This window comes from Leucopleurus acutus, assembly GCF_964270905.1.
Source record: "Leucopleurus acutus genome assembly, chromosome: 2".
Taxonomy (NCBI): Eukaryota; Metazoa; Chordata; class Mammalia; order Artiodactyla; family Delphinidae; genus Leucopleurus; species Leucopleurus acutus.
Window position 1 is genome coordinate 189,097,204 of NC_139143.1, and position 22,210 is coordinate 189,119,413.

Sequence of the window (22,210 nt, forward strand, 5' to 3'; positions counted from 1 at the left end):
GGTTGGAAAAGAATGTAAGGAAGACAGTTTATTAAAGAGAAGCGTTGCTGCAAGAACAGCTGGCCGACTTCCTGGTAGCCAGGGAAAGTCGACAATGAGCATGGGTTGCTTGTCTGTTTTTATAGCCAGGGGACCTGCGAGTCATCTGCTAACTGGTCAGCGTATGTATACTTTCAGCGTGCTGAGCGGGAGGAAAACTGTCTTTCCTTAGAAAGAGGCAAATGTCTTTCCTTATATGGATGGGAAAGGGACAGGGCATGCTGCTTGGGAGGGCCCTGGGACATGGCAGTGGTCCCATTGTGACAGAGTGATGGGAGTCCTGTAACTCTTTGTTCTTCTTCTTTGTTCTTAGAGCACACCACCCTGACTCCAGGCGCTAGTTCCCCTCTCAAGGGCAACGAAAGCTTTCAGTTTCCCTGGCCTCCCTCCAGGGATGGTCTACACGGGGCCTGCAGGTGTAGTCACCTGGTTCCCATCATTCTGCGCTTTGCCTTTTTTCATCTAATGGTGCTTCTTCTAGACCGTTCCTCCCTCTTGCTTGGGGCTGTGCACTCTTGTGTTGTGTGGATATAAGTTAATCTGAGTCCCTTATTGGTGGACATTTAGGACACGGCCAGTCTTTGCATGATAAACAGCTTTGCAGTGAGTAACCTTGAACACACTTGGTTTAATCATGTGTGCCAACATCTGTAGGGTGAATTCCTCTCAGTGGAATGGCTGGCTCAGAGCAGCCTATGCATCTGGAGTTTGGACGGATAACGATAACACCAGGTTGCCCTCCAGGAGGTTGTATCCACTCATGCTCCCCGTTCATCGATGAGCCCCTCGGGACAGGTGGGCACAGGCAGGGCGGTGGGAAGGTCTGGGTGTGCCTGGCCAGCAGCGCTGGTCTGGGCAGGTGCAGCTTGGAGCCCTGCAGGACAGTGGGAGATCAGGCGAGAAAAGTTCCGGATCCCTGAGAGCTTCGAACGCCTCACTAGGAAGTTGAATCTTTTGTTTTTCTGGCCACCCCGCACGCACGGCATGCAGGATCTTAGTTCCCTGACCAGGGATCAAACCCACTCCCCCTGCGGTGGAAGCGCGGGAGTCACTGGATCACCGGGGGAAGTCCCAGGAGTTGGATGTTGAATCTTTATTCCATAGGAGGGGCCCTGGAGGGTCTGAGCAGGGGAGTGCACTCCTGCTTAAGAAGAGGGACTCTTGGGGCAGTGGGGTAGGCAGTGGGTTAGGGCTGGGAGGCAAGAGGCAGACGAAGAAGCCCCCCCACCCCTGGTCCCCAAGTGACTCCCCACATACCAGCCCTGCCTTGGTCTCCCCGAAGCCGCCCCATCCCCCAGGACAAGTCCAGACGCCATCCCCAGCCAGCCCCAGGCCCTTGTGACAAGCTCCTGGCTCCATCGTCCCGCTCCCCTCTTCACCCCCGTCTCCCCACAGGCTGCTGGCCAGCGTTGGGGGGTTGTCATCTGTTTCTGGACCCACCGAGCTCTCCCAGCACTGGGGCCTTCCCCTGAGATGCGCCCTCTTCTTGGAACATCCCCTGCCCCCTGTCCCTGGCTCAGCCCTGCTCCCCCTCCAGGACTTGGCCCAGGTGTCACGTCCTCTGCGAAGTTTTCCCCGGCGTCCAGGTGAGTGGCTGCCCCGTCTGGGAGTGACTCCTTGACCCGGGTCTGTGCAGCTTCCTTCGCGCTCCTGTCATCAGCTTTGTGTCTGCTCCGGAGGGGAGCAGAGTCCGGGTGGTGTCTACTTCGGTTAGCCACGGGCCCAGCCCTGGCCATCTCATCCTGTGCTCTGGGACAGGAGCAGCTGGAGTAGAAGGGGAGGGGCAGTGGGTGACATGGTGACATTCAGACGCCACTGCTGGGAGGGCGGGGGGGAGTGGAGGATGGTGAAGAGGATGCTCACCAGAGGCAGTGTCTGTGCCACCGGCTGGCTGAGAGGACGTGAGGGGTGGGAAGCCGGCAGGGTTCCCTGGGCTGACCTTCCACTGTCCTCTGAAGTTTCTGGGGTCCAAGGAGCGAGGGAGTCGCAGGTTAGCATGGGCAGAGGGGCAGAGAGAGGTGGGAGGGAGAATGGGTCACACAGAGTCTCCCCCCAGGACTGGGTCAGGCCCGCCACCTGCTCTGTCCCCCGGCCCCCCGCCCCCCGAGCTGCCTGCGTGGGGTTGAAACATTTCAGTCGGGCGTGGCCAGTCAGATACCAGGAGATGTCGCGTTAGACTCTGGATCTTGCCAGCTTCTCTCGAAAACCCAGAGCTTCGGCATCCTGGACTCAGACACCTGCACGGCCGCAGCCGGCCAGCGTGCAAGCCCAGTATCGCCCCGTTGCGTCCCTGCTCAGACACCCGTGGGCAGTGCCGCGTGGCATCGTGCTTCGTCTGCTGGGCTGTCTTTTCTTCTTTTTTAATAGTGAAGCACTTTTCATACCCATGTCTTTACTAAAAGTGGGAAAACAGAAGCTCCACAGAGGGGCCGCGTGTTCTCCTGGCGGCCCTCCTTCCTCCCAGTCCTGCCTGGAGGTGACACGCGTAGGGGGAGCTCTGTGGAAGGTGGGTTGAGGAGGACCCTGCCCAGCAGCTCCTGAGCCCTTTGGAGGGAGGGAGGGCAGGTGTGGGATCACAGCTCAGCATGCAGATGGAGGCCAGGAAGGAACCACAGTGAGGCCATGGGGAAGGAGTCTTGATTTGGGGCCACAGGAAAGGGGTGAGTGAGCTGGGCTCTTGCCCCCCTGTGTCTGTGGGAACTGCAGAGCCGAGTCAGGGTCAGGTCCTGGGGGAAGGTTTGTGTCTGCGCTGCCTGCCTGGGTGGCCAGCCGGCCTGGGGGGTTAGGACGGTCCTTGGGGCAGGACCCAGGGTGACCAGGTTGGGAGGGGGCTGGAGAGTATGCAGTCTGGAGCGCCTGGCATTTACTCCTAAGTGCCCAGGGACCCCGGGGGCAGTGGGATGTTGATGGCGTGGTGTCCCCAGGGACCCCCAGTGTGGCAGGGTGGCGCAGGCGCCATCCCCTGTTCTGCTATTTCAGAGGCCACCTCCTTATCAGTCCCTTCCTCCTCAGGGTCCTGCCGGATGCAAGCACTTCCTCCTGCACCCTGGGGCCCTCTGTCTGCACTTCTCCCCCTGGCCCTGCATCCCTCTGCACCAGCCTGGCGTGGGCAGCTCCACTTTACAGACTGGGAAAGGCAAACCCACAGAAAGGAACCAGGCTCCGCCAGAGGCAGGCTCTGGTACTCCTGGTGTCAAAACGTTTTGGTCCTCACCTGTCTGGAACCCCCACCCAGCCCTTACCCCACCTCGGCATCCACCAGGCACTGGTTCCCGCATGCAGAGATGCACCATCTGGTCTTTACTAAGTTGAAAACAAATACAAAGGAAAGAGTCTGATACAGCAGTTTTGTTATTTGAATTGGCTACCTCTTAAGCTTAAAAAAACCCCACAACTCTGGTATAAGCTTGAAATTTTTAAACTTAAAGTTTTTAAAATTTTTAATTATTTTATATTTTCAGTTGTATGGATATATGATTGACATATAAAACTGTACAACATGGTGACTTGGCATACGTGTGTGTGGTGAAATGATCACCACGGTAAGTTCAGTTAACACCCATCATCTCACATCGCTATAATTTCTTTTTCTTGTGATGAGAACTTTTGAGATCTACTCTCTCGGTAACTTTCAAATATATGACATGGTGTTGTTAACTTTAGTCACCGTGCTGTACATTACATCCCCATGGGTTATTTTATAACTGGAAGTTTGTACCTTTTGACCCCCTTCACCTGTTTTAACCCATCCCCCCGGAACCCCTCCGGCCTCTGGCAACCACCAGTGTGTTCTCTGTATCTATGAGTTTGAGCTTTCTAGATTACACGTATAAGGAAAATGAAGTAGTTTTTGTCTTCTTCTGTCTGACTTATCTAATGGATCTTAACTGCCCTCAAGGTCCATCCGTGTTGTTGCAAATGGCAGGATTTCCTTCTTTTTTATGGCTGAATTATACACACACACACACACCATGTCTGCTTCGTCCATTCATCCATCAGTGGACACTTAGGTTGTTTCATGTCTTGGCTACTGTAAATAATGCTACAGTGAATGTGGGGCTGCAGATATCTCTTCAAGAGAGTGATTTCATTTCCTTCAGATTAATACCCAGAAGTGAGATTGCTGGATCATATGATAGTTCTAGTCTTAATTTTTTGAGGAAACTCCAGGCTGTTTTCCACCGTGGCTGCACCAGTTTACACTCCCATCAGCAGTGCACAAGGGCTCCCTTTTCTCCACATCCTTGCCGGCGCTTGTTTCTTGTCTTTTTGATAATAGCCATTCTAACAGGTGTGAGGTGAGATCTCATTGTGTTGGTTTTTTTTTTTAAATGTTTTTATTTTTTTGCCGCACCACACGGCGTATGGAATCTTGAGTTGCCTGGCCCGGGATCGAACCCACGCGCCCTGCTTTGGAAGCGAGGAGTCTTAACCGCTGGGCCACCAGGGAAGTCCCCTCATTGTGGTTTTGATTTGCATTTCCCTGCTGGTTAATGATGTTGAGTAGCTTTTCATGTGCCTGTTTGGGAAAATGTCCATTCAGATCCTCTGCCCATTTTTTAATTGGATTGCTGGTTTGTTTGGCTGTTCTGTGCGTTGCATGAGCTCGTTATGTCTTCTGGATATTGATGTTTTCCCCCATCCCGCAGGCCGCCTTTTCATTTTGCTGGTGGCCTCCTTTGCTGTGCAGAAGCTTTTTAGTTTGATGTAGTCTCACTTGTTTACTTTTGCTTCTATTGCCTTTGTTTTTGGTGTCAAATCTAAAAAACTCATCGCTAAGGCCTATGTTTTCTCCTAGGAGTTTTATGGTTTCGGGTCTTGTGTTCAAGTTTTTAATCTATTTTGAGTTGATGTAAAAGTCTTTTAAAATGAACATTTGAGAAGCCAAGTGACGCTTCTTTCCTGTGCTCCGGGGGTTCCCCTGGTCACTGCTTGGGGACCGTCGTGGCTGCCCCTGAGCCAGTGATGCAGGTGAGAAGCAGGGGGCCTGAATGCCCGCACCCCAGGATGAGGGGGTGACATTTGGGGATGGGCGACAGGTACAGACAGCTGTCAGTCACCCCAGGATGTCGGTGCTCATTTGCTCCAGAAAATGGCAGCTACGGCTCTTTCTTGGAGCCTCCAGCCTTCCTGCGGTCAGTTGGCTGACACTCAGAGAAGAGGGGAGAAGTGCTGGTGAACGTTTGAGTCTGACCGTGTGCCGGGCACAGCCACGGAGCTTGTCTTCTGCACTGTCTCGAGTGATTCAGTTTTCCCCACCGTCAGATGCGGTGCTGTGCTTCCTCTTTTACAGACAAGGAAGCGGAGAAGTGAGGGGTTTGGCAGCTTTGCTCAGGTCACCCAGCTAGTAAGAGTGGGAGCCAGGAACGATCTCTGAGTCTGCCTGAAAGGAGCCAGACCCGGAGGGCAGTGGAGCTCCGTGGCCCAGAGTGGGGGGTCCGGCCTCGGAGGCCACGCTCGCCAGTGGGTTGGAACAGGCTGGGTGGGCCCAGGGATGCTGGGCGCCTAGGAACCGCACACTTGCTCATTGCCTGGTACCCGTCTCTGGGCCTGAGGCTGGGGCGGGCAGATTCCATCAGCCAGACTGGAGTCTGGGAAAGTGCCAACCTCTCTGGGGTTGCCCAAGGTAGGAGCACGACGCTGGCCTGTTGGGACTCCGCAGATTTCACGGCGCTTCCCCACTGCCCACGGCAAGGAAATGGGGTGGGATTTCAGTCCTTCCTGACCTTGGGGAGCTCCCAGCTCTCAACCCCAGGGAATCGGGCCCCTCTGGTGCTCTCTCAGGGCCCAGGGGCAGGTGGCGAGCGGGCGTTCACCTGCTGATGGGTCTGGGTGCTGCGACTTGTTTCCAGTTCTCAGAACATCTGTGGCCGCATGAGGCCAGCTCCCCTGGGACTCCTGATGGAGGTGGTGGTCCTGGGAATTTGTCCATTTTCCAAGGGGTCGGAGCCCATGTCCTTGTGCTCATTCAGCTCTGCTGGTCGTTGGCAGTCCTGGAAACCAGGAGGGGCAGGTGCGCTGGGCGCCCCACAGCTGGGTTGCCTTGCTGCCACGCTCACGGCCTTTGCAGAAAGTCCCCGCCACCCGCCCTTCCTGGTACCTGCCAGGCCGGGTGCCTGCGGCCCTAGGGCAGGAAGGTGGAGACACATGGAAACACGAGCCTGCAGCCCCTTGTCTGGCTGTCAGATCAGCACCCACCCTGAGCAAACACGCGGGAAGTTCTTTTTCCTTCTCTGGGAGCCATCGGGCCCTTTGGAGGACCTTCTGCCCCTCCCCGGGGCTGCTGCTGTTCACGAGCGACATCCTTCCCGAGGCTCACCCTGCTGCTTCTCCCCTCCCGCCCAGGATCATGCGGCCAGATGACGCCAACGTGGCCGGCAACGTCCACGGAGGAACCATCCTGAAGATGATCGAGGAGGCAGGGGCCATCATCAGCACCCGGCACTGCAACAGCCAGAACGGGGTGAGCGTCACGTGGAAGACCCCGGGCCCTGGCGTCCCCTCTGGCGGTGCCGCACCCCTGTCCACTGTCGGGTCAGGAAGGGAGTTTGGGTGGAGGCCAGGCCTGGAGCCTTCCCCGCCCCGGTCCCCGGGCCTTGGGGGGTTTTGGGAAGCTCCAGCCCTGGACTGGTGACCCCTTGTGTTGGCAGTTGGTTTGGGGCTCAGCGAGGAGGGGTGGGGACCTCCAGAAACTCAGCTGAGAGCTGCCAGCTGACAGAGCCACCTTTCCAGCCCTCCCGCTGTGTTCAGGGAGTCAGCTTCCTGAGCCCCCGGGGGCCCAGCCCTCCCAGAGCCTCCATGGGCGGCAGTTAATCCTGGGTGTCACACCGCCTGGACCCGGACCCCTCCCCTGCTCCACTGACCCTGGGTCCACAGGCAAGTCTGGGCTCTCCCCTTGGTGGCTTCCGGGCCGCAGAGGCCCGCACAGACTCCTGCGATGGTGCCGGCTCTCCTCCCGCCGCCCAGACAGGGCCAGGCTGGTGGCTTTAGGCTTCAGGGCAGCTGCGGGGCATTCAGCCCATCATCTCCTGCCCGGCCCCCAGCCCTGTGGGACCTGTCGTTCTCTCTGAAGCCCCCCTCGGGTGCTGGGGGAAGGAGTCAGTCTTGTGCCCCAACTGCCAACTCGGCACCGGGCAGGCACGGAAGCGACTCCAAGGAAGCCTGAGGCCTTGGGCACCTGGGGGCCCCGGCGAGCCACTTGCTGTGCCATTGTCCTCCAGGCCCAGAGGCCGATTCCACGCCCGCGCAGACTGTGCGTGTGCGCATGCGTGTGCAGCACTGCACGTGTGTAGAATGAACCGAGCCGGGGTGAGTGTGTGTGGGTGGACGTGGGCCTGGGGGCCTTCGCCTGGGGAGGAGTGAGAGTGGGTTGGGCTGGGGGCCCTCCATGTGAGGAAGGGGCTCTCCCGCCTGCTAAGAGTTCGCCCTTGAAGTTCTGGGGCAAACCCGGCCACGTTCAGAGAGCGCCCTCTGGTGGCTGTGAGGATAGGCCTGAGCCCGAGGGGCCGGGGCTGAGGTGGGGACCGGGCCCCTGGTAGACCCTCCGAGAGGGAGACGGTGAGGGTCCCAGCCAGGCCTGGCAAGAGAGGCTGGACGCTGGGAAGGAAGAGCCCCAGGACTGGGGAGGGAGGGAGGCCAAGTGGGTGACAATGCCCTGGTAACCGCCAGAGTTCAGTGACCACCTAGGGTTTTGCAAAGCTCTGTAGCATTTAGCTTGTGTCGTCCTCATGACACCCCTTAGAGGTCGAGGTGGTTATTGTATTATCCCCACTGCACAGATGAGGAAGCTGAGGTCCAGAGAGCTTGGATACTTGCCCGAGACTTGTTCGTTCTCACTCCTTCCCCAGAGTGAGCCTGGGGTGCAGGTCTGGCCTGTTGGCCGGGAGATGCCTCTGGGCTGGTGGCCCCAAGATAGCGATCTGGAATCCCAGGCTCAGGAAGGGGGCGTGAGCCCCAGGCAGCTCCGGGGGGCTGAGGCTGGCCTCTGCATGGCTCTGCTGGGGCTCTGGGTGTGCCGGGAGCACTGCCACCCACACTCCCTGGTCTCATCCCGCCTGTGGCTCTAGTACCACGACACAGCCCCGAGGTCCTCTGTCCAGCTGCTGCCTCTTGGCTGGCTCCCCCTGGATGCTTAATCCGCCCTCGACCTGGGTGGGCCCCAAAACACACTCGGGGCCTGCTCCTAGGCTGCTTCTCCCACGGCCTCCCTCTGCTCAGTAAATGGCCTCTGGAGCCTCCGTTGACCCCCTCTTCCTCCCACCCGTGGACCCTGACATCCAGTCCCATCGGCTTCACCTTGTGGATAGTTCCAGGTCCGAACACTGCACACCAGCCCCACCGCCATCTGGGCCGAGCCACTGCCGCTTCCTGCCCAGGTTGCCTAACAGCTTCCTAACAGGCCTCCCTGCCCCTGGTCTGCTGTCCAGCAGCAGCCAGAGAAACCCGTCCCGTGTGAAGTCAGGGCACGGCTCCTACTCCCTCCCCTCGTCACACCCCTGGGCCACGCCAGCATTCCTGCCCCAAGGCCTTTGCACTGGCCCTTTCCCCTGCCTGGACCGCTCTTCCCCCAGAGACCCACGTGGCTCCCCCTTCCTTCCAGTCTCTGTGTAAATACGATCTCCACGTCCCCGACAACCGGCTCCCTCACTGCTCCCAGCTCTTGTCCACAGCACTGTCCCTCCTGGCACGCTGCGTTTTGCTCATTTAGCTCTGGGCTGCTTCCCCCACGAGAATGTAAGCCCCACCAGGGCAAGGACTTTTGCCTGTCACTTCCCTGCTGGATTCCCTTAGCATCTAGGCCAAGGTCTGGAACGCAGTGGGCTCCCATTAGCTGTGTGTCTGGAGTAGTTGTCTGCGGAGAGCTTCTGTTTAATGCACACTTACGATGCATCAGTGGCCACACTGCGTGCTTGACCTTCCTTACCTGGGCAATCTCCTTAACCCCACTTTGCAGGTGAGGAAACGGAGGCCCGGAAAAGTCATGTGGCTCCCAAAGGTCACAGAGCTGCATCCTCTGAGTGGGCATCAGCCGAGGGCCTGGGTGGGTGAGGGGGCAGGTGCAGCTCACATAACGAGAGCAGTAGGAGTTAACCTTTCTGGACCTTGATTCCTACGTTTCTGTGAGAGCAGGGCAGCCCACCCCTCCTCTCCACACAGCATCCGCTTGAATCGTGGCGGCAGTCACTGGTACCATTTATTATCTGTATTTTGCAGAGAGACCAGGTCAAGAGCTAGTGCCAGAGCTGGGATTTGAGTCCAGGGCGCAGACCTATTTCCTCTGGCTCTGCTTCTGAAGCTGCTGTCCCGGCTCAAAGCCCCGTGGCCCTCAGGAGCCCAGGCCCGTGGTTTTCCAGGCATCTCTGCCCAATGGGCAGTGCAGCTCAGGCTGCCTTCGGGAGCATGGCAGGGGGTGCTTCTTGGGCTAGATGCTGATCAGACCCTCACGGCTGCTTCCCGGGTTGGGGCCGCTCCTCCTATTTGACGCCCTGAAGCAGGGACTTACGGGTGTGTCTGAGCCGCTGGGAGCCACAGACACCTACAGCTTGGAGACGCTCACACTGAATAAACATTTGTCAGCCTGTGTCTTGAATTTCTGGGTCACACAGGTCTTTATGGAGTGCCTGGGGTGGCCCGCTAGGTCTCGGGAAACGGCAGCTCCCAGTCAAGTTGGAGCTGCCTGGGTCCCAGCCTGTGCCGTCCACACCCAGCTGGACATGGATTCAGCAGCAGCCTCCAGCTCCCCCGGGGTCGCCCTGCCCTCCCCTCTGCCTGGGGTGTCTGCGCCCCACACCTTCTCCTGCCTGACACCTCAGCATCCAGGTCTCAGCCCCTCACCTGCAGCTGTCCCTCCCACATCGGCACCTGAACCCCACTTCCCACCCCCCACACCTCACGCTGCCCTCTTCGGAGCACCTGCCACGTGCCTATCTGTCATCCGTCCCCCAACCAGACCCCAGGCCAGGGGCAGGCACCGAGTGCAGGGCCTGGCTCCATAGATGCCACCACAAGTGAAGGAATGCCTCTGTAGCCTTAAAAAGGCTGGGGTCCATCTAAGGCTCAGATGTTTAAAGGCAGAAGAAACGAGCTGCATTTCCATTTAAAATATTAACGTATAGGAGTGTTACCTGTGTGCGGACATATCCATCCCATAGTTTAGCCACCCTTCAACAAAGACAGCTGCTTTATTTCGTTTTGGGTCTTGCAGGCGGAGCTTGGATAGTTCCAGAAGTGGCCCAGAGGCTGGCCCCGCATTCTTGCCCCCCTCACTTCGCACTTGCCTTTCCAGCTTTCTGCCAGTGGGTGGCGCTGTAGCCACACAAATGTACACGGGGTGACGCCCAGCAATTCCCTCGCGTTGTTTTAGCGTCAGGGGTGACACGTCTGTGTGGGGCGGGGGTGGGGGGACAGGGCCCCGGCAAGTCAGAGGGGGCACGCCACAAGCTGCACTTGCCTGCTCAGCTCGTGCTCTGCTGCGTTGAGAGCTGATTCCAGGACATTTATAGGAATAGAAACCATCAGAGGACCCCCGTGTGTCTGAGGATCTCGGGGGAAGGGGTGAAGATGGAGGTCCCCAGGCGTCCCTCCAAAGAGGCAGGTTCTGTGGGTTTGGGGCGGGTCAGGGAATTTGCATGTTTGCCAGGTGTCAGGTGAGTTCTCGCGCAGGTGGGAGAGCTGTGCTTTGGTGCCACAGGTGGTGGCAGGTGGCCGGTGGGAAGAGTGCAGACATGCCAGAGCTTGAACTGACTGTCACCTACAAGCTTAATATCTCCAACCCCTGCAGAAGGGGTGCTGTGGGGACCAGCTGGAAAAGTGAAGTCCAGCGCTGGCACGGCACTGACAGGCCCTCGAGAGTGGGCCCATCTGCTCCCTGCTCCCCACCCAGCCCAGGGGTACCCATGCTGTCCAGTGTCCTAAAAACCCTGATTGGTTTCTGGTAGAAAGTCCAAAAAGTGCCAGGTGCTGTGTTTGGCAGTGAAGATCCGCGGTCCTGTGGCTCACACGTAAGGTGGTCTTTTGTGTCATTCGGTTAGCATGGATGGAAAGGAAGCTGATTCCAAATATATGAAGGATTCATACAACTCAACAACAAAAAATAAACAACCCGATTAAAAAATGGGCAGAGGAACTGAATAGACATTTTTCCAAAGAAGACATACAGATGGCCAACAGGCACATGAAAAGATGCTCAACATCACTAATCATCCAGGAAATGCAGATCGGAACCACAGTGAGATCTCCCTTCACACCTGCCAGAATGGCTGTTATCAAAAAGACAACAGATAACCAGTGTTGGTGAAAATGTGGAGAAAAAGGGGACCTCATGCACTGTTGGTGGGAATGTAAACTGGTGCGGCCACTGTGGAAAACAGCCTGGAGGTTCCTCAAAAACTAAAAATAAAGTTGCCATATGATCCAGCTCTTCCACTTCTGAGTATGTATCCAAAGAAAATGAAAACGCTAATACCAAGTGGTATCTGCACGCTGTGTTCATGGCAGCATTATTTACAGCAGCCAAGACATGGAACAACCTAAGGGCCCATTGATGGATGAGTGAATAAATAAATTATGGTATACACACACACACACACACACACACACACACACACACAATGGAATGTTACTCAGAGGTAAAAAAAAAAAAGATGAAATCTTGCCATTTGTAACTACATGGGTGGTCCTTGAGGGAATGATGCTAAGTGAAATAAGTCAGATGGAGAAAAACAAATACCTGATGATTTTGTTCATAGGTAGAATATAAAAGACAAAAAATAAATGAACAAACCAAAAATGCATAGATAGAACAAGGCAGTGGTTAGCAGAGGAGGGTGGGGGAGTGGCCCAGGGGCAAAATGGGTAAAGGAATCGACTGTCTAGTGATGGGTGGAAACTATACTTCTGGTGGTGAGCACGCTGTAGGGTATACAGTAGAAATACAACGTTGTTACACAGGAAACTTACACAGTGATATGAACCAATGTTACCTCAATAAAAACTGAACGTAAAAAAAAGCTGATTTTCAGTGCTGGTGCGGGAGTGCTGGGGCCACGTCAAGCACTCTGCCCTTCTGAGAAGCACTTTGGGAACACCTACCGAAATGTTTGTCCCTTCCACCCTGGAAACAATCCCCAATACTGAAAATGACTTAACTAAAAGGACCCTCATCACAGGGTTATTTATAATAAGAGACAACTGAGGTTGATACAAATCTAACAATGGAAGAATATTTTATTTGGCCGTTAAGAAATATCTTTGCAATGGAGTATCGTGAAGTGGAAGTCGTAGAAAGTGTCAAGAAAAGAAATGAGGAAGTAAGTGCCTCACTTTCATAGAATGTGAGCTCCCAAATGGATCCCACTGGACCCCACGTGCATGTGCTGACTGGCTGCGTCCATCCAGTTACCCAGGGGTCCTGGGTGGCCAGGGACATATACTCTTTTGTTCCTTTTGAATTTTGAGTCATGAGAATGGGTTGCCTATTTGAAGGATAAATAACATTTAAAAAGAAGAACTGTGATTTCTAAGAGCTTGTCACAACACGGGCAGGTTATTTTTCCTCCTGTTGAGTGAAAAAAGCAGATTGTGAAAGTGTATAGTTAGTGCTTGCACAACTACGTAAGACTATATATGACAACTATACATGACTGTAAGTGACAACTATCTATGACTAAAACTGCAAAACAAGGAGCCAGACAGCCAAACAAGTGAACCAGTAAAACCCCTGTTCTTGGGGCAAAAAGCCTGGAAAGAAAGATCCCAAAATAGAAACCATGGTTATCTCTGGATGGGAGGAGGGATCTTCCCTCCTCTGCCTCCTTTTCTGTACTTCCCAAATTTTCCATAATAAGTATGTATGCCTTTTTCCACGTTTCATTATACAAGTAATACGTATCTTTTGTAGAAAAGTCAGAAAAAAGAAACAGGCTGCTCGGAACCCCACCACTCAGAATCGCCTGTATCAACTGCTTTGCCGGGTTGCCCTCGGGCAGTGCCTCATCTGGTTTTGCACGTAGGAGTGCGTGGTGGCAATAACTTGCGTTACTTTAACAGTGGGGAAAAAACCAAGGGCCGTTTTGGGGGAGCGTGTCCAGGGTGGGGCCTCGTGGGAGGCTGACCCGCCTCTGGTCTTTGCAGGAGTGCTGTGTGGCCGCCCTGGCCCAGGTGGAGCGCACGGACTTCCTGTCGCCCATGTGCATTGGCGAGGTGGCCCACGTCAGTGCAGAGATCACCTACACCTCCAAGCATTCAGTGGAGGTCCAGGTCCACGTGATGTCCGAAAACATCCTCACAGGTAACTTCCTCTTGCTGAGCCCGCCTGCGGGGTTGGGAGCAACGGTGACAGTAGAAATAAGGCAGCAGCCGCAGCCCACGTCCGTTGAGGGCTGGCTGCCCCTGGATGGTCCTAACACTGTCTGTGGGTGACCTCCCTGCATTTCCGCCTCCACCTGTGAGCAGGGACTTCTGCCATCCTTGCTTCGTTTGCAGACGGGGAAACAGGGGCGCAGACGAGTTAGGCAACGAGCCCAGGGTACGGCCCCCCTGCCTTCCTGGGGAGGAAGGGGCCTGGCGGCCAGCTGGTCCGGGCAGAAGGGTGGGAACGGGCTGGGAGAGCGCATGCCGCCCTCCGGCCCCCCTGCCATCTCCCCAGCCCCCACCTTGCCCTTCCCTGCACGGTGGAGCTGCTACCCCTTGGAAGCTGCTGCCCCTTGGAAGGCGCTGCCCTGGCTTCTGCTCTGCTCCCCTGGGCCCCGCAAGGCAGGCCTAGGCTGGAGCTCCCTGGGCGAACCTTTGACTCTGCTTTGATCTGAATATTCTCTTCCTCGGAGTGGTAACCATGGAAACCCCTTCTCACCCTCCCACTGGGCACTGCAGGGGAGTGTGGCTTCGGTTCACAGTCACTGCTTTTTATAACGGAGATGCTGAGGCAGGCAGGCCCCTTGGGCCCCTCACTGCCCACTGCTTCGTCCCAGGCCACCCGCTGTTGCACCCAGAGGAGAGTCCGTGCTCATTCTAGAGGAAGGAGCTGCCTGGGTCCTTGTCCCTCCTCCCGATGCCCTCTCCTCAGCCGTGGCTGCCTGCAGAGCGCTGTGCTCAGAGATCTTTAACGGGCTCCAGGCTTCTCCCCAACACGGGCCAGGAGCTCAGTTATTCATCTGGAGCATTGCGGTGACCGCAGCAGGCCCAGCCACTGCACAGGGAACGACTAAGCCGAGCCACGGCCTGGGGCGGGGGTGGGGAGCGGTCAGTGGGCTTGTGCCCCATGTCCTGCGTCTGTGGCCTGAGCCCGGTCTTTGGCAGAAAGCTCTGGCATCTAAGGGACCTTGGATGCTGGTCTCGGGCTGTGGCACAGAAAGGGGTCCTCTGGCCCTGACTCCCCACGTTGGGGCTGGCAGCCCACTGGGAGGAGGCCCAGGGCAGGGCGGGGGCGGGCCCCTCCGGGCCCCTCCCTCCATCCCCCTCCCCCCTCCCCCCTCCACGTGACCCAGCCCTGCTCTCCTGGGCTGTGCTGGGGGTTGAGCCTCCCTGCTCCTGACACAAGAGGGGAAAGGGCCATGCTTTCCCGTTGGCTCACGACAGCCGCGGACTCAGTCACTGATGAGTGAATGAATGAAGGAGTGGATGAGTCAGGAAGATTTGGGCCTCTGCGCTGAGGGGAAGCGGGCCTGTCTACAAGGACGTGCCCCAGCCCACTTTCTGCAGGATCCCCCCTCTGGGGGCAGGAGCAGGCAGGAGGCAGGCAGCGCTTGCCCAGAGCTGCGGTGGCGAGATGACAGCCCCCGCCCCGCAGTCAGGATGCTCCGCACCCGCCAGTGTCCCCAGCCGCCCTGACCCTGAAGGATGGACACGCAGAGCCTGAGCTGCCCCGAGAAGGAGAGAAGTGACTGAGGAGCACGGGCTCCCGGGACAGCGGGCCGGGCGTTGTGCTTGTGAGAGGGACCAAGCTCAGAGCACAGGGGCGCCGGCCAGCATTGCCCAGCCTTTCCAGATGGGGTGCGGGGGGCGAGGCCCCGGGAAGACCCCAGGGCCGGATCACAGGATGGGGACGGCGAGACCTGGAGCCCTGGGGCTGTGCCTTCTCTACACGTCTCAGTCACCTTGCCCGCCTTGCCCTGGAGCCCCTGCTGAAGGGCCGGGCGCCCCCTCCCTTACTCTCACATCCGGGTGCCCCTCTCTGGGTCTCAGCACCGTGTCTGTGCATCTCTCACACTCTCTCCGTCTTTCCACGTTTGGATCTGTGTGAGTCTCTTTTACTCTGGGACCCTGTGTCTCGAGGCCTTCCTGTCTTGATGCACCTCTGCCCGCGTGTCCACGAGGATGGGAGCCCTACGAGGGCAGGCCATGTGGCCGCCTGGTCCGGGGCAGGGCCGCCCAGCAGGTGCTCTGTGAACACGGGCCAGGTGAGCGGGTGGACTCGGACAGGTGGGGGGACCGGGCTGGGCGGACAGACAGGCAACCAGGCTGAACCCTGAAGCTGTTCATGTGCCGTCTCCGTGTTTTGAGACCCCAGGGGGCAGAGCCCCCGTTCTGTACGTCCCCCTCGCTCGGGGCCTTGCCGCCTGCCGTGAGGCAGCCGGGCGAGCATGCGCCCAGGCAGACAACCAGCAAACCTTTGCTCATTCATCTCCGGCAACTGTCACAATATTAAGCTAACTGGGACGTGAGTGCTGCGAATCACTCCAGAAAAGAGCTGGGAGCTCTCAAGATTTCAGAATAGATGTTTTTAGCACTGCACTTGTCTTTTGATGGTTTTATTAAATGATAAAGTACAATTAGCGTGTTTTGCCGTATTTGCTCCACGGTGTTCATTTGGGTCTGGAGGAGGGCCACTTGGGGTTTCCATGGAAACCAGCTTGTCAGGCTGGCTCTAGCTGAGTCAAACAGGAAATCTTTATTCCCCAAAGCAGGTTGTCAGATTCACTCTGTCAAAGTGCAGTGAAGATGTTTTGCCGTGTTATTTGCCTGTGGTCCTGGTGGTGCCGTGGAGCCGGGCAGAGCGGTGGACATCCTGGCGTGAGGAGCAGGCCTGGGCGCCAGGGGCCTCACCCTCTTTCTAACTGACCCGCCAGGGCTTGGCTTGGTCCTCGGGGCTACGTTTAAGGGGAGGAAACTGAAGGCCCAGGTTCGCCTTGGGAAGGCAGGTCAGAAGGAACTGGTAGGAAGTGAGTTACTGAGGGGGACTTCAGGGCAAGCCCCCCGCCCCCGGGCTGCTCCTTGCTTCTCCACTTCCTCTCTCTGTCCTGCAGTTCTCCTGATCGCCACCACATAGGGAATCGTCCATGTTGAAGAGGCAACTCTAAAAGGCCTCCTTGAAAACACTTCTCTGAAATTACTGGGACCTGGGAGGTCCGGGTCTGTACTCAGAATGGCGTCGAGTTGCTGTGTGAGCCTAGGCAATCCCCTTGACCTCTCTGGGCTTCAAGCTCCTCCTGTACAAGTGAGGGGTGTGGACCAAGTGATCTCCAGGCTCCTTTGGCCCATGGTTTTCAGCCTAGACATGCCTCCCGCCCTGACGGCACCACTCTGCCCTGAGGCTGGGCTCAGAGCCCCAACGAAGGTTCTGTTTCCTGTCCTTCAGCCCAGAGCAGAAGCCAGCAGCCCACCGCCCTCTCTCAGCCCCCATTTGGAAGCTTCTGCATTGGAGTGCTGAGTCACCAGCAGCAAAAGTGTCTGGTGTGGCGCCTCCCACCTGGAAGGAGGTGGCCCTGGGGAAGGGAGGGGCCGCGGGGGCAGAGCTGTGATGAGCCGACCCCATGGCTGTGCTCTGGGCTGTGGCCCCGCTGCCTGGGTGGGCTCTGCCTCCACCGCCCCTCCGCCTCAGGTCCATGAGCTGCTTCCTGTCCAGCCGGAGCTCTTCTTGGTGGCCAGTCTGCCCCTCCCCACAGCCCTTCCCTCCCTCTCGCTCCGGAGGCTCCCCGGAGGCCTGTCTGGAGTCGGTGCCCTCCAGATGCGGGCCTTCCGAGTTAGAAAGTGCTAGAAAGCCGACAGGCCCAGGCCCCCCAGGCTTAGACCGGGTGACCTGCAGTCTTTCCAGCAGCCTCAGGGTGGGGGCAGGCTGGAGGCCATGCCTCTCCCCGGTCTGTGCCCACACGTGCACCTCACGGCTGAAGAAGGCCTTGGGGGTGGGGGCCAGAGGTGGCATCGACCCTGCCTGCCCTGTGCCCGGCGCCCTGCCGGCTCCCAGCCATCACTCACGTGTTTGTCTTCTCTGAAGGTACCAAAAAGCTGACCAATAAGGCCACCCTGTGGTATGTGCCCCTGTCGCTGAAGAACGTGGACAAGGTCCTGGAGGTGCCTCCGGTGGTGGTAAGGAGGCCCCTCCCACTTCTCCCGGGTGGGTGGCAGGGGCCCGGGTCCTAGGAGAGCAGCATCGGGCAGGGCTGGGCTGCAGCAGGAGGCTCAATGGGAAGGGGCGTCCCTCCTGGGATCCTTCATGCTGGGAATGCCAGTGGGGGCTGGCCTGGGCCCCGCGGACACCCCTCCCAGAGGAGCCTGGCCGGAGGGAAGGCGGGTGACGGGGCTGTGCCGGGCATCCAGTCCTGGGGGCACAGGCTGGGACGTCTCTGCTTCAGCCCCGCTCTCTCCCCCTGCCGTGTCTGCTTCCTGCCTTGGTTCCTCTCATTTTGGTTTTGCTGTGGACAGAGGCATCTCTGGGCGAAGAGACTTGGCCATGTTCACTCCCGGGGGCCCCGCTGCAGGCAGGCTCGGGGGGCAGGCGTTTGGAGGGGGCACATTGGGCTGATAGAGGGATTTAGCTCCTTCCCTAACGGCACCCCACTCCTCGTGTGGCTCCCCTGGCCCAGGATGTCCCGAGGACACGCCTGAGCGGCTCTCCCCAGAGGCCTGGTGCTCTGCTCTAACCCCTGTGAGGGAGGGCCGTTCTCAGAGGGCCGGGGCCTGGCTTAGCAGTGTCTGCCCTCAGGGAGCATTTTTCTGTGGTTGAGACATCTGTAGAAGAAACTTTTAAGAATAATAAAACTGGGAACCAGACAGTTAGGAGCTGTATAGAGCAGTAAAAGGTCCCCAGCCTTTTTGGCACCAGGGACTGTTTCGTGGTAGACAGTTTTTCCGTGGAAGGGGGGGATGGATGGATAGCTCAGGCGGTAATGCGAGCAATGGGGGGCGGCAGATGAAGCTTCGCTCGCTCACCCGCCGCTCACCTGCTGCGCGGCCTGGCTCCTAACAGGGGGTTGGGGACCCCTGGTATAGAGCACACGGAGGAACGGTCCCTGTCCCCTCCCCCCCACTGCAAGCCCTTCCCACCCCGTCTCCCCCCCTGCGCACCTTCCTGTGGGCCTGGGTCACTTGGGGTGATGGGGGGCTTGCTCGTTGTGCTGCTGCAGATGTCAGCCCGGGGGCGTTCCCTGCCCTCTCCCTGTGCCAGCTCACATCTGACCTGGGACCCTGCCTGGGCCTCTATGGACGCAGTCCAGGCTCCGGCGGGGCCTTTTCCTGGGGGGTGACCAGCTGCTGGGCTCCAGCTGCCGTTTAGTCTAGACTTTAAAAAAGAATCTTGGTAGCAGGAGCTCTCTCCATGCAGAACAGGAAGTGTGCTTAGACCTTGGTCTGCATCAGGTTGGTGGTCCAGGGTTTGGTACCCTGAGGGCAGGGCGGTAGTGCCAGGAGCACCAGGCCAGCATCGGTGGCACCTGTCCCTCCACGTGTGAGGAGAGAGGGGCGCTCAGGGCCAGGGTGTGAGCCGGATGGTTCCCACGCTTCCCACCTGTTTGAGTTTTCTGGGGCTGCTGTGACACAGTCTGGGGAGCTTCAACAACTGAGTTCATTCTCTCCCAGTTCTGAGGCCAGAAGTCCACAATCAAGGCATGGGCAGGTCTGGGCTCCCACTGGAGGCTCTGCGGGGGATCCTTCCTGCCTCTTCCAGCTCCTGGGGGCTGCAGGCATTCCTTGGCTTGTGGGGGCATCACTCTAACCTCTGCTTCTCTTGTCATCTGGCTGAGTTCCCGTGTGTGTGTGTGTGTGTGTGTGTGTGTGTGTGTGTCTGTCTGTCTGTCTGTCTGTTTGTCTGTGTATGTGCGTGTGCACGTGTCTTAACTAATTACACCTGCACAGACCCTAGTTCTCAAAAAGGTCACATGCACAGGTCCCACGTGGACAGGAATTTTGACAGGACGCCGTTCAACCCAGAACATTGGCCTTCAGTCCAGCCCACCTCTGTCTTTCTCTCTCTCTCTCTCTCTCTCTCTCTCTCTCTCTCTCCAGCTCTCTCTCCGTCTCTGTCTCTCTGTGTTCCCCCCACCCCGCCCGCATTCTTCCTGGAGCTGCTCTCCTCTCTGCTGCTGGCAAGATGGAAATTGCATCATTTTCAAGCAGCACTAACTGAGGGGTTTTCAAACCCAAGAAGCAGGCGTGAGTCTGAGGTGCAGTGACGGTTCCCTTTAGAGATTACAAGCATGCTAACCCCTGCTTTCATCTTTCCCACTAAGCACTTGGTGTTAAATTAGCCACATCACATGTAAACACTCAGGCACATTATTTAACTGATCTAATTTTCAGATGCTACACAGTTTAGAAATCTCTAGCAGGCCATATCTCTGGTTTCAGCACCACATGGTGGATCTTAAGGGGTTGCTGCTGAAGAGAGATTCCTGGGCCAAACACATTAGCTTTTGTTTCCTTCTGGCTTCTCAGGGGCCTGAGTGCTGAGAGCCAGTGGGTTTTTAGCCAGTGGCGGGGAGTGAGGAGGGGCGGGTGGGCAGTGTCAGTCTCCGCTGTCTCTGCAGGGACAGGGCAGCTCTCTGTATCACCCCTCTCGTCCCCTGCCCTCCCTCCCACCTTCTGGCGGAGACCCCGGTACCTTCCCCTTCCCTTTGTTTAGCCGAGTTTGATAAGACATAAATATCCACTCTGCCCGTGTTAGAGGCGAGTGTCGGAAGCCTCCCATCGGGTGCAGAGAGAGCTCCAGATGGGAGAAGCCATACGGCTCCCAGCTGCAGCCATTGCTAGTGTTTATTTGCACTTTCTTCCCCCCACACATGCTAGGCCCACGTATAAGCCTTCAGTTGATTTGAACTATTTTCGTTTCATCATTTCATTTGAAATGTTTCATTCTGCTCTTTTCATTGGCACGGCGCAGCTGAGTCATGCGATATCGGGTCCTGGAAAGCTCGGGTCTGGCTCTCGTGGGCATTTATGCTCAGGTGCTGGTAGCTCGACCATCCAACTTCCTTATGTCCTGCCAGCATCCCCCTGCCGACCCTTCACTGGTAGCAGTCATTTATTAAGAACACATACGTCTCTCTGTCTACGTGTGTATCTTACGTCTCACACATGCACATATATTACACACAGGTTGATCATACGTATATCTCACACGTACACATACATAGATATCTCACACACAGAACACGCATCTCACACACACACACACACACCCGCTGTCACACATACATGTGCGTGTGTAGACCGACCACATGTGTGCATCTCCCTGGGGGAAGCCCACCTCTCCCCCTGCAGTGTCACTCAGTGAGGACTTTGTCACTTTGCTCCACCTCTTGCCCCAGGGAACAGTGACCTCAGTGGCCCTGTGATGGAAAAAGAGACCCCTGCGGTGGCCGGGGACAGCTGTGGCCCCCGAGAGGCTGGGGGCCATTGGAGAGTGGACACTGGTTTTTATCGGTGTCTAAACATGAGCTTGAGTTAAAAGGCTCGCACTGACTGTTGCCTTGGACGTTTGAGCTTAGCTGTCTCCTGCTTCAAAACAGCTGAGTTTGATGAGTCCGTGGGGGTGAGAGTTGAGTGCCAGCCCATCATCAGGATGTTCCCATGATGTTGTCCCCAGATTTAAAGCCAGCAGGCGTTTGTTTGTGAACAGGCTGCGTTTTCTTGGTCCTCGTCGCCCGTGTCAGGACCGGGGCCCTCATCGGTCCCCGTGTGACTGCAGAGGTCTGAGGAGTGTGCTGGACACGAGGATTTATAAGACTGTGGAGGTTGGCTCGTTTTTCAAAAGTCTCTTAAAAAGGCATTTCTTGAGGACACGTAAGACACCCTTGAGTTTTACTAGAAAGGCACAGCACAAACTCTACACTTAGAGGCATTGCTCTGTGTGGTGGGACGTGGGGGAACCATCTGTTTATGGAGGAAGAGGCTTTGTCCACGGCAACTTGAATACTCACCATGCTTTGTTTCTTTTGAACAAACCACTCAGCTCCTTTCACAGCCTCCTTTAGAGACGGGGTCGCAAGCCCAAGATAATGGTAATTAAGCCACGGAATGTGTTCAGACCTGGGCAGTTTTGGAGCAGAGCCACGAGCAGGAAAAGCAAGATGTTTAAAAGCGGCTTTTGGAAGAAGGTCTGAAATTGCAGGGGGCAGAGAGGAGCACACGGGGCCCTGAGCCTGGCGGCTATTCCGCAGGCTCAGCAGGAGATGCAGGTAGAATGGATGGAAGGGCAGCAGTCAGAGCCCATCAGAAGGAGAGCGGCTAGGCAGGGGTCAGCAGGGAGGGTGAGGCCGGTCAGGGGGCCTGTGGACCCCGGGCCTGTCTGATGGATCCCAGGGTAGGGGGTGTTCCCTACACTGGGCCCCAGGACGGTGGGCACCAGAGGGCCCGACATTCTCCATTGTGCCAACCTTGATTGTCACCTTTATTTTTAACTTCTTGGGTCAGAACCCCCGTGATCCATTAGGAAAGCGTCAGGGGGGCTGTTTTAGCTTTGGTGGGTGTCAGCTGGCCAGGAGTCAGCAGAGTGAGGCTGCCCAGTGTTAGGGGCACACGGGGACCTGTTCCCTCCTCTCCCTGTTTGTGGGAGAGGGGGTGCAGCCTTCCTGGGGCTCCCTGACTCTGTAGTTCTATGTGCAGGAAAGAATCCCAGGAAGGAATGGGGTAGGTATAACATGGTAAGTGGCTGAGATTGTCAGTATGATTTTTTTTTATATACATTTACTTATGTATTTATTTTTGGCTGCATTGGGTCTTCGTTGCTGCACACGGGCTTTCTCTAGTTGCGGCGAGCGGGGGCTACTCTTCATTGCGTTGCGCGGGCTTCTCATTGCGGTGGCTTGTCTTGTTGCGAAGCACGGGCTCTAGGTGCGTGGGCTTCAGTAGTTGCAACACGCAGGCTCAGTAGTTGTGGCTCGTGGGCTCTAGAGCGCAGACTCAGTAGTTGTGGCGCACGGGCTTAGTTGCTCCGCAGCGTGTGGGATCTTCCCGGACCAGG

At 57.0% G+C, this 22,210-nt stretch overlaps 1 protein-coding gene across 1 annotated transcript in view; it reads left to right on the forward strand.

Moving 5' to 3' along the window:
• ACOT7 (acyl-CoA thioesterase 7) overlaps window positions 1-22,210 on the forward strand; it is a gene marked incomplete at both ends in the record, with an annotated part of 90,202 nt that overhangs the window by 11,331 nt on the left and 56,661 nt on the right. Inside the window, 3 exons of the mRNA XM_082833352.1 lie at window positions 6,385-6,502; window positions 13,171-13,327; window positions 17,249-17,340. Coding sequence (XP_082689478.1) covers window positions 6,385-6,502; window positions 13,171-13,327; window positions 17,249-17,340 — 367 coding nt within the window. The remainder of the gene's footprint in view (window positions 1-6,384; window positions 6,503-13,170; window positions 13,328-17,248; window positions 17,341-22,210) is intronic.